The sequence below is a fragment of the Drosophila navojoa genome, chromosome 4 (assembly GCF_054131105.1).
Source record: "Drosophila navojoa isolate 15081-1374.11 chromosome 4, UAZ_NAV_1.0, whole genome shotgun sequence".
Taxonomy (NCBI): Eukaryota; Metazoa; Arthropoda; class Insecta; order Diptera; family Drosophilidae; genus Drosophila; species Drosophila navojoa.
In genome coordinates, this window is record NC_142892.1 from 25,187,929 (window position 1) to 25,203,045 (window position 15,117).

Consider the following 15,117-nt stretch of genomic DNA (forward strand, 5'->3'; position numbering starts at 1 on the left):
TTTACCTAGAAATAATGGATAGGGCAATGCAACGTTTGCCGGGCCAGCTAGTATAATATAAATAAGAGTTACTAATTTAAAATTTTAATGTATCACAGTCCCATTTGCTATAAAGGCTTTGGCGAAATGCATTATAGAGTCTTTGACAGTTAGAGACGAAAAATTGAACTGAATAGAAGCAAAAGCTGAAATTTCAATGCTCTTTCAATACCCATTTCAGTTGTGTGGTCAGCTAACTAATTGTTGGCTCCTTTAATTCGTTCATTTGGCGACTGCTTTTAATATAATTGCAATTTGCGCCAACATTTGGTGGCCAGGACCGTCAAAGAGTTGAATGGTGAAAGCCAGCTGCACAGTGGGCGTCTCCGACAAAATAGCCAATGGTAACCATTTTCGTAGTCGACTTTTGCGCACATTAGTTTCGCATCACTTGCCAAAAATGCTGTGGCTCGAGCCCGTAGCTTTTACTTTGCGAGCGTTTTGAGTTAAAAACGGCTTTTTTCATGGATGTATCTGGAATGTTTATACATACATATATACTAATTACATACTGTGTATGGCACTTGGCTTCCAAAATTCCTTTCAACCAATGTGAAACTTTTCATTAGCTGCACTATGAAGAAATAAATACATTTTTAAATCAATTATATGGCCTTAAATTGTTCGTTCGCTACTATTAATTTATTTGCTATATTTAATTTGACGCAGCGCTTGTCGTTAATGGAAACCAGAATACTTTAGGAATGTGAATTTCTTGTCCCGTGGCATTTGCCTTTATTGCCAGCCATCATTTCAGAGCCGCTGCAAATGTAATTAGCTCTAAGTGTATCGTCTGCGGCTCGCCATTGTTTTCCACATCTCAGTCATTTGTTGTTAATTACATTTTGCATCGCGGACTTTTTATTGAAAATTAAGGCCAGCGGATTGGTCATCTGGCAACGTAACGGTCCGGCGTCGTTATAATTGAAATCAGCTTCAATATTTCTATTAACAGGGTCTACAGCGTTGACTCTCTTCTACATAATTGCCTGAAACTCATTACGAATTCTTATTATTGACCCATTTCTCACCCTATTTACATTTTACCGATAAAATGATTTTAAAAGAACACAGCGACAGAAAGTAATGAAAACTCATAGCCAATGAATTGACATATTACATACATATATATTTATTCTGGACTAACTTCATGCCACTGGCGTTCTATCAGATCTGTGAGTGCCTAGCGTAGCAGGCCGAGATCATTTTCTTACTCTCATTCAAAGATATACGTTTTATTATATGATGACTATGAATACATTACATTCTCTTGAATATGACAAACCTCAATCCCAAAAGCTGCACAGAGAAGCCCTCTCACACTCGCCTTGTTGTGGCGCGAACGTGTAAAAGTATTGCTGAAATCATAAGCAAGTACAAGAAGAGACTATTTTCTGAGACGCGCCAAGTACTCGAAAGATCGAAATGCCGCGACTGTGGCCATTTGATTGGACGTTGCAACTTTGACTTATTGAAGAGTGGGCAACGGTGCGTATGTGTAATCAAAAGATTTTAAGTGGATCTTGACGAGTTTTACATTAAAATTTAGATTCAGCTTCATCACAACCAAGAGAATCTATGCCGGCTTATTTTGTATATTCTTTATCCTTTTAATGGGTTTGGCACTGATACTGATACGTCGATATAACCACACATATATTTATGGATCTGGTAGTTGCAAGTCGGGAATTTTTTGGACCTACAATGATTGCATTGTAATGGCCTAGTCAAACAGCAAGTATGATAGATATTTTATTCTGTAACTATATTTTTAGCTACCTTCTCATTTCTTAAATTCGTGCCAAAAGCTATCAATGGCAAGTCATTTATATAATATGGTGTTTTATTTATAAATTTTATTCGATTCAGAACGTAAAAGTAAACCGACTGCGGAATACTCATTCACACCCCATCAGCAATTTAGTAGCCAAGTTTAGCTCTAATAATGTAATGTAATAATGTAGGCACTTTATTTTTGGCCACCTCATAGAACAAGTTAACGGTAACCTAGATGCAAAATGTGGATACTTACTCTTAAAAAATGAAAAAATGACGCCCCTAAAGAAGCGTAACAATTTTATTTGAGGAATCGGTAAAGGAAGTTATTAGTAACTTAACTATCTAAATTGGAAGCTTCAAATTTGGATATGTATATACGCAGTAAATCTGAAGCTTCCAGGTCTAATAATGTTCAAATGAGCCATCTAGCTTTTGTATCTTCTGAGATCGACGCACTCATACAGACGGACGGACGGATGGATAGACGGACAGGGCTATATCTCAGCTCGTGGTGCTGATCAAGAATATATATACTTTATGGGGTCTGCGATGATTTCTTCTGCCCGTTACATACTTTTACACACAACTATTATACACTGATTTCCCATTTTCAATGGTTTCAGGGTTCTCATATTGTCAGCAACATCTGAATATGCGATATCCGTAGCCATAGCATAACACTTTTTGACTCTCCCAGTTATGTCTGTGTTTTGAACACCTTTTGCGGCCATTTTCGTTGCGTTTTCACTCAATCGACTGGGAGACCACAGTGCGCTTAACACACCTTGCTAATTAGGCCGTAGGCAATTTAGCGCCCATTTTGGGCGTTGTCAATCATCAAACCGTTTAAATAATAAATCACTTTAAAATTAGTTTGCCAAGTTGAGCAAGTTGAGCGTCGACAAATTAGTAAAAGTTAATTAAAACTATTTAAATTGCAAATTATTTTAAACTTTTCCCATACACACTCTCTACGTACATATACATATGTATGTATATATACATAGGTATGTGTATATCTGGATGTATGTATGTATATATACATATATATATATATATATAAGTATAGAAAAATTCCAACGCGAACAGGCAGACATAACAAACTAGAGAGCTGTAGCTGAACGCTACCGACTGTATAATACTCCTTAACGGATCATTAAATTTAACTCATGAGTGAGGTAATGGCTGTAATCGGCTTGCAATTTCTATCGATTTGCTCTAATGTGAGAGATTATATAGATTAATCCACCGTATTTGTAATTTAATAAACAACAAAGTATAATCATACTTTTACTTTTAGTTTTAGAGCCATAAAACCTAAATATACATATATCTTCGTTCATTCATCGACTACCATGCGCCTGGTACAACGATAAGCAGAAAACAGCTGTATCTTCTAATATGGTGGCGGTGTGGGATGAGTATTTCGCAGTCAGTAATGCCTGACTCTGAAGTTCTTACTCAGTTGTCACGAATTTACAGATATTTCAAATCTTGAACGATTTTCGTTGATGAGGACAAATAGTCGAACATGAGCAGAACCAATATACTCATGTACCCTCCGTAAAGGCTTTATAAAATGCTGTATAGAAACACAAGAAGTACACACATAGACTAAGGACCACATTGCTGAGTAAACCTTAGGCGAGTTATCGCCCATTCCAGAGCTTCGCAGGATTCACACACACCCACGGTATATTCATTGCTTTTCCTTTTCACAGCATGTTTAAATAGGGGAAATTAAAAAAGGAGCGCACCTCTACTGTACATACATACATACATACATATACATATATATATATATTTATATGTATATATGTACAAAAAATGTCAAGTTGTGCGCGCAACTTGGCTGTCAGACAGTCAGTCAGTTGGCAGCCAAGGCGTCGGAATATTGGAGCGTCGCGGCGATGGGAGATGTGGTGAAGGGACGCCGGGGCGTTGCGCACAGAGCAACAATTTGCATATAAAAAGGGTTGTTAGACTTTAAACAGCGGCCTGTCCTATTATCTGCATTAGGGTAGATATGGCGCGCATTAAGATAAGGTACTTACAGCAACGTTTAGGGGGGATCGGCATGGGACACGAACTACGCAAAGTTAATTTATGCGGGTGTGGAAGCGACTGTGTGTGTGTGTGTGTGTGTTTGAACGGCTACATGTAAAGCATGTTGAAATTTTAATTAAAGCCAAAACGTTTAAGTACTTTGAAAAGATGTTGAAAGAACCTAAATTAGAAAAGCAATTACTTTGAACTTTTCTTAGTGCAGACATTTAAAAAATCATCGAAATTTTCTCAAAACTAGCTGACAAAACTAATACAACTTTTCTACATAAGCGATGCAATAATAATATATGAAAACGCCATATATGTATAATGAAATATTTCCATTATATGCAATATAAAGTATGGATTATAGCGAAGGCGGTGAATGCGAAGAGTAATAAGAGAATATTTAATAATTTTATAATAATAATATTAAATAGTTGCATACTGAATGCGTCTGTCCAAAGATATCCGTTTTTACAAATTTTAGATTCGAATAAATATTTTTACAAAAAGTAGTGAAATCGTTTACCCTACTTTCGATTTTAGATATCTATGTTAGCCTAAAATAATGTCTCATTTATCCGATGCTGTCTTTTGTATTGATGAATTAGATTTATATAAGTGTCTAATGATATAATGTTATCAGTCACATCAAGCCATCTGCATTGATGATATGGCAGACAGGATATGAGAAATATAAAAATATTCTAACTTCAATCGGTGCTCCAAATCAGTGGTTGAGTGAACTCAATGTGAAATGCGAACATCGTTAGCAGCATTAGTTGTGCGTTTCGCAGTCTGCTTGAACTGCATGGCAAGAGCTGAAAGTCGAGGACTGAGTAGCTACCTGCAAAATATTTGTACAGGTGCTGTGGGCCTGCTTCTGATGGAGTCGCTGCTGTTATAAGTCCCTTGCTATTGCACACCGAAAACTATAACTAACTTGAAATTATTTATATGTGTGCACTGTACAGAGACATCCAGAGTGCAATAGAATCCAAGTGAGAATGGCCCTGTGAGGTGCTACAGACTGCATAATAATCATTGCTGGTGTACGAAGAGGTTGAGATCAGGTATCAGGAGTGACTCTAAAAAAAAAAACGAGCTCCAAGAGATGTACTTTTTTAAATTTATAGTCTATTTTTTTATAGATGAACACACAAGTGAACGAACAGACGCGATGCAAGAAGGACAATGGCTCAACACCAAAATACTCCTTCATTTCGCAAATAAGTATAGTGAATGACCACTTCAGCAGAGCCATAACCCATTTAACTTTACTTATGCGTACCAATGGCGCTCTTGGACTTAAACTAACCGACTTGATATATACGTTTGATACTTAATATACATGGGCATTTTTAAAGAAGGCGTCGTCGCAGACTCCATGAAGTGATCAGGACGACAAGCTAAGTCGATATAGCCCTATCCGTCTGTCTGTCCGTCTGTATGAATACCTAGATCTCAGAAGTTATAAGAGGTAGGGTGCTGAAATTTAGTATGCATACTCGTGTACACCATACGCAGTACAAATTCTCATAATATTGCCTGTACTGCAGCGCAGGGAAGGCGCAGTCGCTGCTTATTGCGCAGTTAGAAGAGCGCGGGCTTATGCGTGCGTGTGGATGCATGTGTATGTGTGTGTGCATAAAATAAGAATAAGGGTTCAAGGTATCTCCTAGTCGAGCAGTCTCGGCTAGAGCCTTCCTCCTTGTTTTTATATTCTTTCACGAAAGTGAAATGAGTATATCGGTTTTGTGCAATGCCCGTCTGTGTGTCCCCAGTTTATTTCGGCGCTATTGAAGCTAGAGGCTAGAAATCGAAAAAAAACAAGTAAGAAGACTCTAGTCGAGACTGCTCGACTAGGAGATACCCTGAACCCTCCAAGCTGATATTCTTATCATTCTACACTTCTTTTATGCACGCACACATACATACACATGCATCCACCCTCACGCGCCCGCGCTCTGCTAACTGCGCAGTAAGCAGCGACTGCGCTTGGGCTGCGCTGCAGTGTGGGCAATAGTATGAGAATTTATTTGATAAATAACTTTTTTTGTAGACATGCAATCTTAATCTTTCAGAGCGTAATCATATGGTCAAAATGTGTGTACATTCTAAAGCACAAGTCTCTAGTACTTGAAATACGTTTTTTGCAAATTGGGGGCGGAGGGGGCGTGGTATCAAAAATCTGTTGATTACAAAATGTTTGTATTCATCATATGTATATACACAGTAAATCTGAAGTCTCTATGTCTAATAGTATTCCAATGAGGCTCAAAAAACAAAATGAATTTTTCGATTATTCTCGATAAAAAAGTTATCGGATGAGTTATCGAAAAAATAAAGCAAACTCGTACTGCGTATGGTATACACGAGTATGCACAAATTTCAGCTCTCTAGCTCTTATATCTTCTGAGATCTCGGCGTTCATACGGACAGACGGACGGACGGACGGACGGACAGACGGACAGACGGACAGGGCTATATCGACTCAGCTCATCGTGCTGATCAAGAATATATATACTTTGTGGGGTCTGCGATGATTCCTTCTGCCTGTTACATACTTTTACACAAAAACATTATACCCTGATTTCCCATTTTCAATGGGTTCAGGGTATAAAAATACTCGTATATATCTCCGATTTATAATGTATTCGATTCAGTGGTTTATTAGAGACTAAAAATACATAAGAATATACGCTGCAGCCCAGGCAGTCGAAAAATGAACTTAAAGCATAAACGAAAGAATGTCCGTTACAATTAACAGAGCCTAACATGATAATAATGTTAGCAAAAGAGATAGACATTCACCGGTGCTTACATACATATTTTTAACACTCCTTCTCAACGCGATGTCTATTTTACGAAAATGTATCATTTTAATTCTAACATTCCAGTAAATATATCTTATATCATTTCATCTGTGGGAATGTACTTTATATCTATTACATAATTTTTGTACATTTCCCTGACAAAATGGTATTTTATTTCAATACTACGCGAATGAAATTTTGCATCTTTAGCAAGACATTGTGCGCTCTGATTATCACTATAAATCAGCACCTTTACTATCGGCACGAGCTCCATTTTGTTGATAAATTTTCTAGCGTATACCACCTACTCGGCTGCCGTAGAAAGTGCCAAGTACTCGACCTCTGTGCTACTAAGGGCGACCAACTTCTTCTTTGATTCCCAAGAGACTGCTGCTCCAGTAAGGTAGAATGACCAACACGTAAATGACTTCCGATCGTTACTGTCGCCAGCCCAGTCGCCATCAACAACGGGCACACCCGTTTTTATACCCTGAACCCATTGAAAATGGGAAATTAGGGTATAATGATTTTGTTAAAAGTGTGTAACAGGCAGAAGGAGGCGTGGCAGACCCCACAAAGTATATACATATATTCTTGATCAGGGCGACGAGCTGAGTCGATTTGGCCCTGTCCGCCTGTCTGTCCGTCCGTCTGTCCGTCCGTCCGTCCGTCCGTCCGTATGAACGCCGAGATCTCAGAAGATATAAGAGCTAGTGAGCTGAAATTTTGTGTACTCGTGTATACCATACGCAGTACGAGTTTGCTTTATTTTTTCGATAACTCATCCGATAAGTTTTTTATCGAGAATAACCGAATAATTGATTTTGTTTTTTGAGCCTCATCGGAGTACTATCAGACGTGGAGACTTCAGATTTACTGTGTATATACATATTGTAAGGTTACATTTGTTTTCCAGCCGGGGTCAGAGTCTCAGTCTGCCCAGGGCCATAACTCTCAAGAAATTTGTAAGTAGATACGGGACTTTACGTGGTTAGAGAAATAGGAGAGGGTGGGGGAGTTATTCCGTATCAAACGGCCACGCAGCCTGAACTCGCCGACCACGCCTACACGTTCGCACGTGGGAAGGCTGCAGCGATCGAGTGGCGCGATCAAGCGCACTCAAGATTGCTGGGGTCGGGGTTGCAAAGGCGTATTGCGGGGTATTAGTGTAGCTACTATGATTGGGAGACCGCGGATCGAGGAACGCCCAGCGTTGTCGCCGGCGTTCGCTCCAGACCACGCGGTTTTTGCATGCCAGAGTTTTAACCGTCTGGCGAACGGGGTTGGACCACGTTCTAACTACCTGTTAGTATTGTTATAATTATTGGTGAATTATTGTTAGCATACTAACTACAAATAAATGCGCAACTGTTTCTATATACTTTTCTTATTTTATTTCAAATATTACCTTATACCTTCTACCCTGCACCTATCAATTCTCTTTTATTTCCTTTTCTTTTGACTTCTTATTTTCCGACTGCTCAAACCGAGAGCTAAAAACTGACTGCTCACGCCGAGAGCCAAAAACTTCCTCTTACTGCTCAAACCGAGAGCTAAACACCTCCTGAAATCTGTGTGCAGCTTTCAAGCTTCTCCTCCCGCTCTCCAGATTTTACCACGCGACCAGCAATGCAATCCACAACCGCGAGCTTTCAAACCGCACGGTTGCATTGCTGATCGTGTGCCCGCCCACTAATTTTGCTTACTGTCTAGAGTTAATAGCTATGGCACCTATATCTTAATTATCTTACAAACTAACGCTTAGCCTGCTTACTATCTAACTTATTATCTACCAAAAATATACCACAACTATAAGATATTAACTTAACGGCTACAAAAATCAATCCAACCCAACTTAATCGCTACGAGCATAATACAAATTCAACAACTATAAAGATCAACCAATTCAATTCAATTCATCAACTTAGTCGCTACCAATATAATATAAACTTAACGACTATAACTCATTTCAATCCGATTCATTAACTTACTTGCTACAAATCTCATATAAACTCAACGACTATAATTTACTTCGATTCAATTCATTAACTTACTTGCTACAAATATGCTGTGAACTCAACAACTATAATTCAACATGTAAGGTGGGCAAAAAGGCCACCTTACAATATGATGAATACAAACATTTTGTAGTCAACAGATTTTGGATACCACACCCCCTTCGCCCCCAATTTGTAAAAAACGTATTTCAAGTACTAGAGACATGTACTTTAGATCCTTTACACCCTGAAAATTTCATTAAGATCGTGTGTTTACAAAAGAAGTTATTCACCAAGTAAATTCTCATACTATTGCCCACACTGCAGCGCAGCCCAAGCGCAGTCGCTGCTTACTGCGCAGTTAGCCGATGCATGTGTATGTATGTGTGCGTGCATAAAAGAAGTGCAGAATGATAAGAATATCAGCTTGGAGGATTCAGGGTATCTCCTAGTCGAGCAGTCTCGACTAGAGTCTTCTTACTTATTTAACATTATGTTTACGTTCAGAAAGTTTCATTAAGATCGTACGTCTAGAAATTAAATTATTCAACAAATAAACTCGTATTAATTGCCCACACTGCAGCGCAGACCAAGCGCAGTCGCTGCTTACTGTGCAGTTAACAGAGTATATGTATGTGTGCCGTAAGAAAGTGTAGAGTGATTAGAATATCAGATTGTAGGGCTCAGGGTATCACCTAGTCGAGCAGTCTCGACTAGAGTTTTCTTACTTCTTATACCATGGCTTGATAAAAATTATTCAAATGCTCAGAAACACTGTTTGTAGCTGACATTTTAATATACAACAATTGCTTGAACTACTGTACTTTACGCGCGGGTCCCGAAGGCATGCACGACGCTTTCTGTTCCACTGTATCGTTCTCCTTTTCAATAACCGACCACATGTCACCGATCACAAGACAGAATGAATCAACAGACTTTTCATCTGCACTGACCACGCACTATAGTTTTCACTATTTAGTTTCTCAATTGCAAGCATTGAACATTTTGCACATATGAGCATAGCACACGCTTTGACTAATAAAAAAAGCATAAACGAAAGAATGTCCGTTACAATTAATAGAACCTAACATAGAATAATTTTAGCAAAAAAGATAGACCTTCAGCGGTGTTTATATACATATTTTTAACATAAGATGTTAAAATTTCCCCGATTCGCCCATTAGGGGCGTGGCAAATCCGAAAATACATTTTCCGATATGCCAGAAATCACAATAGTTGAAGAGCTGGAAAGCTGAAATTTGGAATGCAGATCCGAATTGCTCACTTAAGATATATCTACGACCATTGGGGGCGTGGCAAATCGGATAAAACTGTATCTCCTAGAGTCTTTAAGCTAGAACGTTAAAATCTTGCACATGACTTAATGTGTTGATTCTATAATATAAGGATTATTTAAATTAATTAATATGCTATATTTTAGGCGCTATTTATGCTAGAAACCTCAAATTTGGTATATATGTATGTCGGGCTGACCTTCCAAGACGAAAAAGCTTTGGTGGAAATATGTCCGCCCTCAGAGGGCGTGGCAAACCGCAAAAGTTCACCAAATCGCTGCGGGGTGTGAATGAGTATTCCGCAGTCGGTAACGCCCGACTGCAACGTTCTTACTTGTTTCATCTCTATTTAGTATATGAATACTTTAACAGCAGTCACTACGAAGACTAAGCACAACCCTTAATTTAATTAGATATTGACATTCAAATTAGAATGTTTTAAATGAGAGAAACTAATCTCCCCAAATTTTTTTTATCTTTTATTTGTATTATTTGGAGAAACGAGTCCGGGAACAATAAAACGTAGCCCTAAAATAAGCAGTTTGGGACAATAGGCAACGGGCAAACAGGACACGGCTAAAGACGATCAGCAAATCATAGCAAAAGTCACGGGGAAACATAAAACAAACAAGTTAATTATATGAAATCAACACAAAAACACCAGCAAATGACAGCACATAGATTGAGCGTGTTGACAACAGGCAATCCAATATTAAAGGCAAAAACAAACCAAATCCGGAACCACAGCCCTAGTCTCTGGTTTACTCTCGAGCGCAGTTCTGGCTCTAGTCACCAACCTAGTCTCAGGCCAGGCGGCTGGCAATAATGGCAAGCTCAGACTAGGCAAGGCAAGGCAAGAGAGACGAGCAACCAAGTCTAGGTACTCTCAGTAGGGCGTTTAGCAGTAAACAAGGACAAACAGCAACAAAAAATGTAGCTAACGGCAGCCTATAAGTCGCAGCATCAGTCGTGGCAAGTAAGAAGCACAGTGAGCACCAAGGACTAAAAATGAAGAAGCAGCTCGGGCTGCTGAAACTGCTGTTGGTGTAGGTAAGTTAAATGCTTACAAGTGCACCGGGGCAGGTAGTTCACGATTGCCACTTCAACTGAAAAGGTTGAAGATGGGTGGAAGTAGCTAGAGACACTTTGCCTCGTCCCGTCCGCCTGTACACCCGCCAGCCCTGCCATTCAGATAGCAACAGGACACAGACATTCCTTGGCAGTGGGCTGTGCTGGAGAGCGAATAAAAATACTTAAGAAAATCGTGTTAAATAGCGCTCAAGTGTTAATGTAATAACCAGTTTTAATATATAAAAGTGAGACTTAAGCGAGTGTTGTCTGAATATACTTTACACACACACACCTAAACGCAGATATCACACAACGTTCGCATATTTACCAGAAATGTTAGTCTTCCTTTCATGACTTCAGACCTAGGGCAACAAGGCTGTGGTTAGGCTCAAGGTCCACATTATGATGCGGGCTATGAACTTTGTTATATAATAGCAGGTTTATTAACCCCCACTTGAATTTTAAGCTGCATAAAACATTAAACTAAGTACATACAACCTAGGAGTTTCCTAATTGTGGGTATACTTATCATATAATAAAATAAGTTAATTATACCCTGAACCAATTGAAAATGCGATATCAGGGTATAATGTTTATACCCTGAACCCATTGAAAATGGGAAATCAGGGTATAATGTTTTTGTGAAAAAGTATGTAACAGGCAGAAGGAATCATCGCAGACCCCATAAAGTATATATATTCTTGATCAGCACCACGAGCTGAGTCGATATAGCCCTGTCCGTCCGTCCGTCCGTCTGTCCTGTATGAACGCCGAGATCTCAGAAGATATAAGAGCTAGAGAGCTGAAATGTGTGCACACTCGTGTATACCATACGCTGTACGAGTTTTCTTTATTTTTTCGATAACTCATCCGACAACTTTTTTATCGAGAATAACCTAAAAATTGATTTTGTTTTTTGAGCCTCATTGGAATACCATTAGACAGACTCTACATTTACAGTTGTAACAGGCTACTAGCACTAACCAGAGAACACATAGACTAGACAACTAGTGGAAAGCTTTTTGCACGCTTTTTCTTGGACTTTAGCACCCCAGACTGCTTTGAATTCGCTCGGCGAATTACTTTTAGGCTCGAGCAACGAAAATATACGAAAGCACAATCATTTCGCTTCACGCGCTCGACCGAGATGGTCAAATGTTGAACAAAAGATCCTTCTATGCTCAATCTTTCCCTTGCTCTCTCTCTCTCGATGCTCTATGCTCTCTCAAATGTGTATATGTGTGTATGCATGTGAGCACAAGCAGCAGCTCTGAGCTGCCAGCTCACGAAAATTGAAATTTCTTCGCAGCAAGAACCCATGCCTTCCCTTCTGTGTGAAGAGTATACCGAACTTATCAAACCGTTTAACAAGCTCGTACAATATATGTATATGTGTTTTCGATATTACTTGTGGGAAGGGTATAAAAGCGTTGCTGCTCATCATGAAAATGCTTTCGCGACGAATGTGCACGCACACACTCTCCCTTGCTACATGTATTATGAACATTTGTGTGCCTGTGTGCATAGCTCTTGCTGCCTGTAGCAATTTCAGAGCCCCGAATTCGCATTTGGTAGATCTTGTGAACTACTCACACATCTTTTGTTCAACATTTGACCATCTCGGTCGAGCGCGTGAAGCGAAATGATTGTGCTTTCGTATATTTTCGTTGCTCGAGCCTAAAAGTAATTCGCCGAGCGAATTCAAAGCAGTCTGGGGTGCTAAAGTCCAAGAAAAAGCGTGCAAAAAGCTTTCCACTAGTTGTCTAGTCTATGTGTTCTCTGGTTAGTGGTTGCAGTCGGGCGCTACCGACTGCGGAATACTCATTCACAGTCCGTATACATGATGCTATGTTTACAAAGGGGCATTTATTCTTATTTCAAATTTAATTTTGCTTTAAAAAAATTTTGTACAAAACAATTAAGCTTTTTGACTATATTGTAGCTTTTGGTAATTTTTATCGAATAATCGATAATTATTATATTGATCGTGCACTTTTTGAGTACAAATGTATGGCAATTTTCGTTAATAGCTTTCGGTCACACCTATTGCAGATTCTTTAGTGTTTGCTTACATTACAAAAACGCGCTTTTTAGCATTCTAAGAATTGCGATTGATTTCTGGATTTTCTAGCTGTTATTGTAGTTTTGTCAGATGACGCTCTGTTATTAGCTTATTGTATTTTAGCTACCAGGTTGTCAAGCAAAACGATAGCGTTGGTGATAGGGGCGTCGCAGGTTATGTTACACCGGCGGAGGTTCAAAGCCCCTTCAATGTTGTGTGCTTTTTTCATACATATTTCGTTTTTTATAAAATAGATACTTATTTTATTCTTTTTTCTAATTGAAAAATTTTATAAGTTTAAATTTGTTTCTTCTTAAATAACCCTCATATATGTACATACATATGTACGCATTTATACAATACATAAGTCTGCACGCATATGTAGCATCAAGCATTCCAGCGTTTCTTATGCACGCGCTCATTTGTATATGTGTATGTATGTACACATAAATGCAAACTCTAGCGTTGAAATGAGACTGATTTGTTTTTGCTTTGTTCTTGAATTTACCATCCGCTACTCTCATAACAAGAATCTTATTTTTGGATTTCATTTGGTGGCGCTGTCGGCAAAGGTGCCGGTTCAATTTGTTTTTGTTCTTTTGACAAACATGACTTGGGTGAGAGTTCAAATCCCGCGGAAAACTCTTTTTTGTAAATTGCAAATTTTGTTATTTTAGCTTGTTTTATATTTTTTAAATATTTAAATTTTATTTTTAAATTTTATAAAAATCTTTCCTTCCGTGTTATCAATGCCTATTAAGCCTATTTGTATATACATGTACATACATAGATAGCTCAAGCATATAAATTTCGCAATTTGATACTACAAATGCCGATTGCCACGCCCCTATTAGGCATAGACATAAAATTTTTTCATGAGTCATTATACAATTATTGCATTAGCTCACGTGCGAACTTTAGTAGATACAGTTATATCTGATTTGCCACGCCCCCAATGGGCGTAGATATATCCACCATAGCTTTTTGGACTTGGGGGGTCAACGCGGATCTAGATACCGAATTTCAACTTTCTAGCTCTTCAACTAACATGATTTCTGGTATATGGGAAAATTCATTTTGATTTGCCACGCCCCTAGTGGGCGGATCGGGAAAATTTTAACACTTTATAAATCGGAGTTATACACGAGTATGTATTCCAAATTTCAAGTCTCTAGCTTCAATAGCGGCGAAATGAACTGCGTTCATACGGACAGACGGACGGACGGACAGACGGACAGACGGACGGACGGACAGACGGACGGACAGCAAGACGGACATTGCACAAAACCAATATACTAATTCACTTCGTGAATGAGTATAATTATATTATATTATTGTGCTTCGGTATACACATACATATCAACATTATGATTACGTTCTCAAAGTTTCATTACGATCGTACGTCTAGAAATTTAATTATTCAACAAATAAATTCTCATTATATTGCCAACACTGCAACGCAATCCAAGCGCAATCGCCTGTATATGCGTGTGTGTGTATGCTTGTGTTTGCTTGTATGTGTGCTTGTGTTTGCGTGTGTGTGTGCTAATTATTATTGAAATATCAGTTGCTTTAAAAAACCGTATCGAAAATCAGTTATCTAATTATCTACTACATCTTTTAAGATAGAGTCTTCAAAATTTAAAATTTTATTCAGAAGCATTATATAGAATTTCGATTTTTGATAAAACGCACTCCCACCCTTATATTCATCCCCTCACCCATACTAGATACTTGTGCGTTAGCAAGTATACGAATTTTAATAATATAATCACAATCTGTATGTTTAATGAAGAAAGTAGATCCATAAGAAAAGTTATTAAACAATTAAATTCCCATAGTGGGCCCACACGGTGTGTATTTCTTTCTATAAGCAGCAAAAAATTATCATAGTTATCATGATGAAATATCAGTTGTTCGATAGGTTCAGGGGATCTCGTAGTCGACCACTCTCGACTCGAGCTTTCTTATTTATTAATAATAAGAATAATCCAAACAGTCTCGGCTTA

The 15,117-nt window shown here is 38.5% G+C and overlaps 1 protein-coding gene across 1 annotated transcript; it reads left to right on the plus strand.

Annotated features, from left to right (window-relative positions):
• Window positions 1–1,207: 1,207 nt before the first annotated feature.
• LOC108658185 (uncharacterized) lies at window positions 1,208–1,873 on the plus strand. The gene is made up of 2 exons (XM_018110841.3): window positions 1,208–1,527; window positions 1,589–1,873. The coding sequence occupies exons 1-2, from the start codon at window positions 1,316–1,318 to the stop codon at window positions 1,764–1,766; spliced, it is 390 nt and encodes a 129-aa protein (XP_017966330.1). The 5' UTR covers window positions 1,208–1,315; the 3' UTR covers window positions 1,767–1,873.
• The last annotated feature ends 13,244 nt before the right edge of the window (window positions 1,874–15,117 follow it).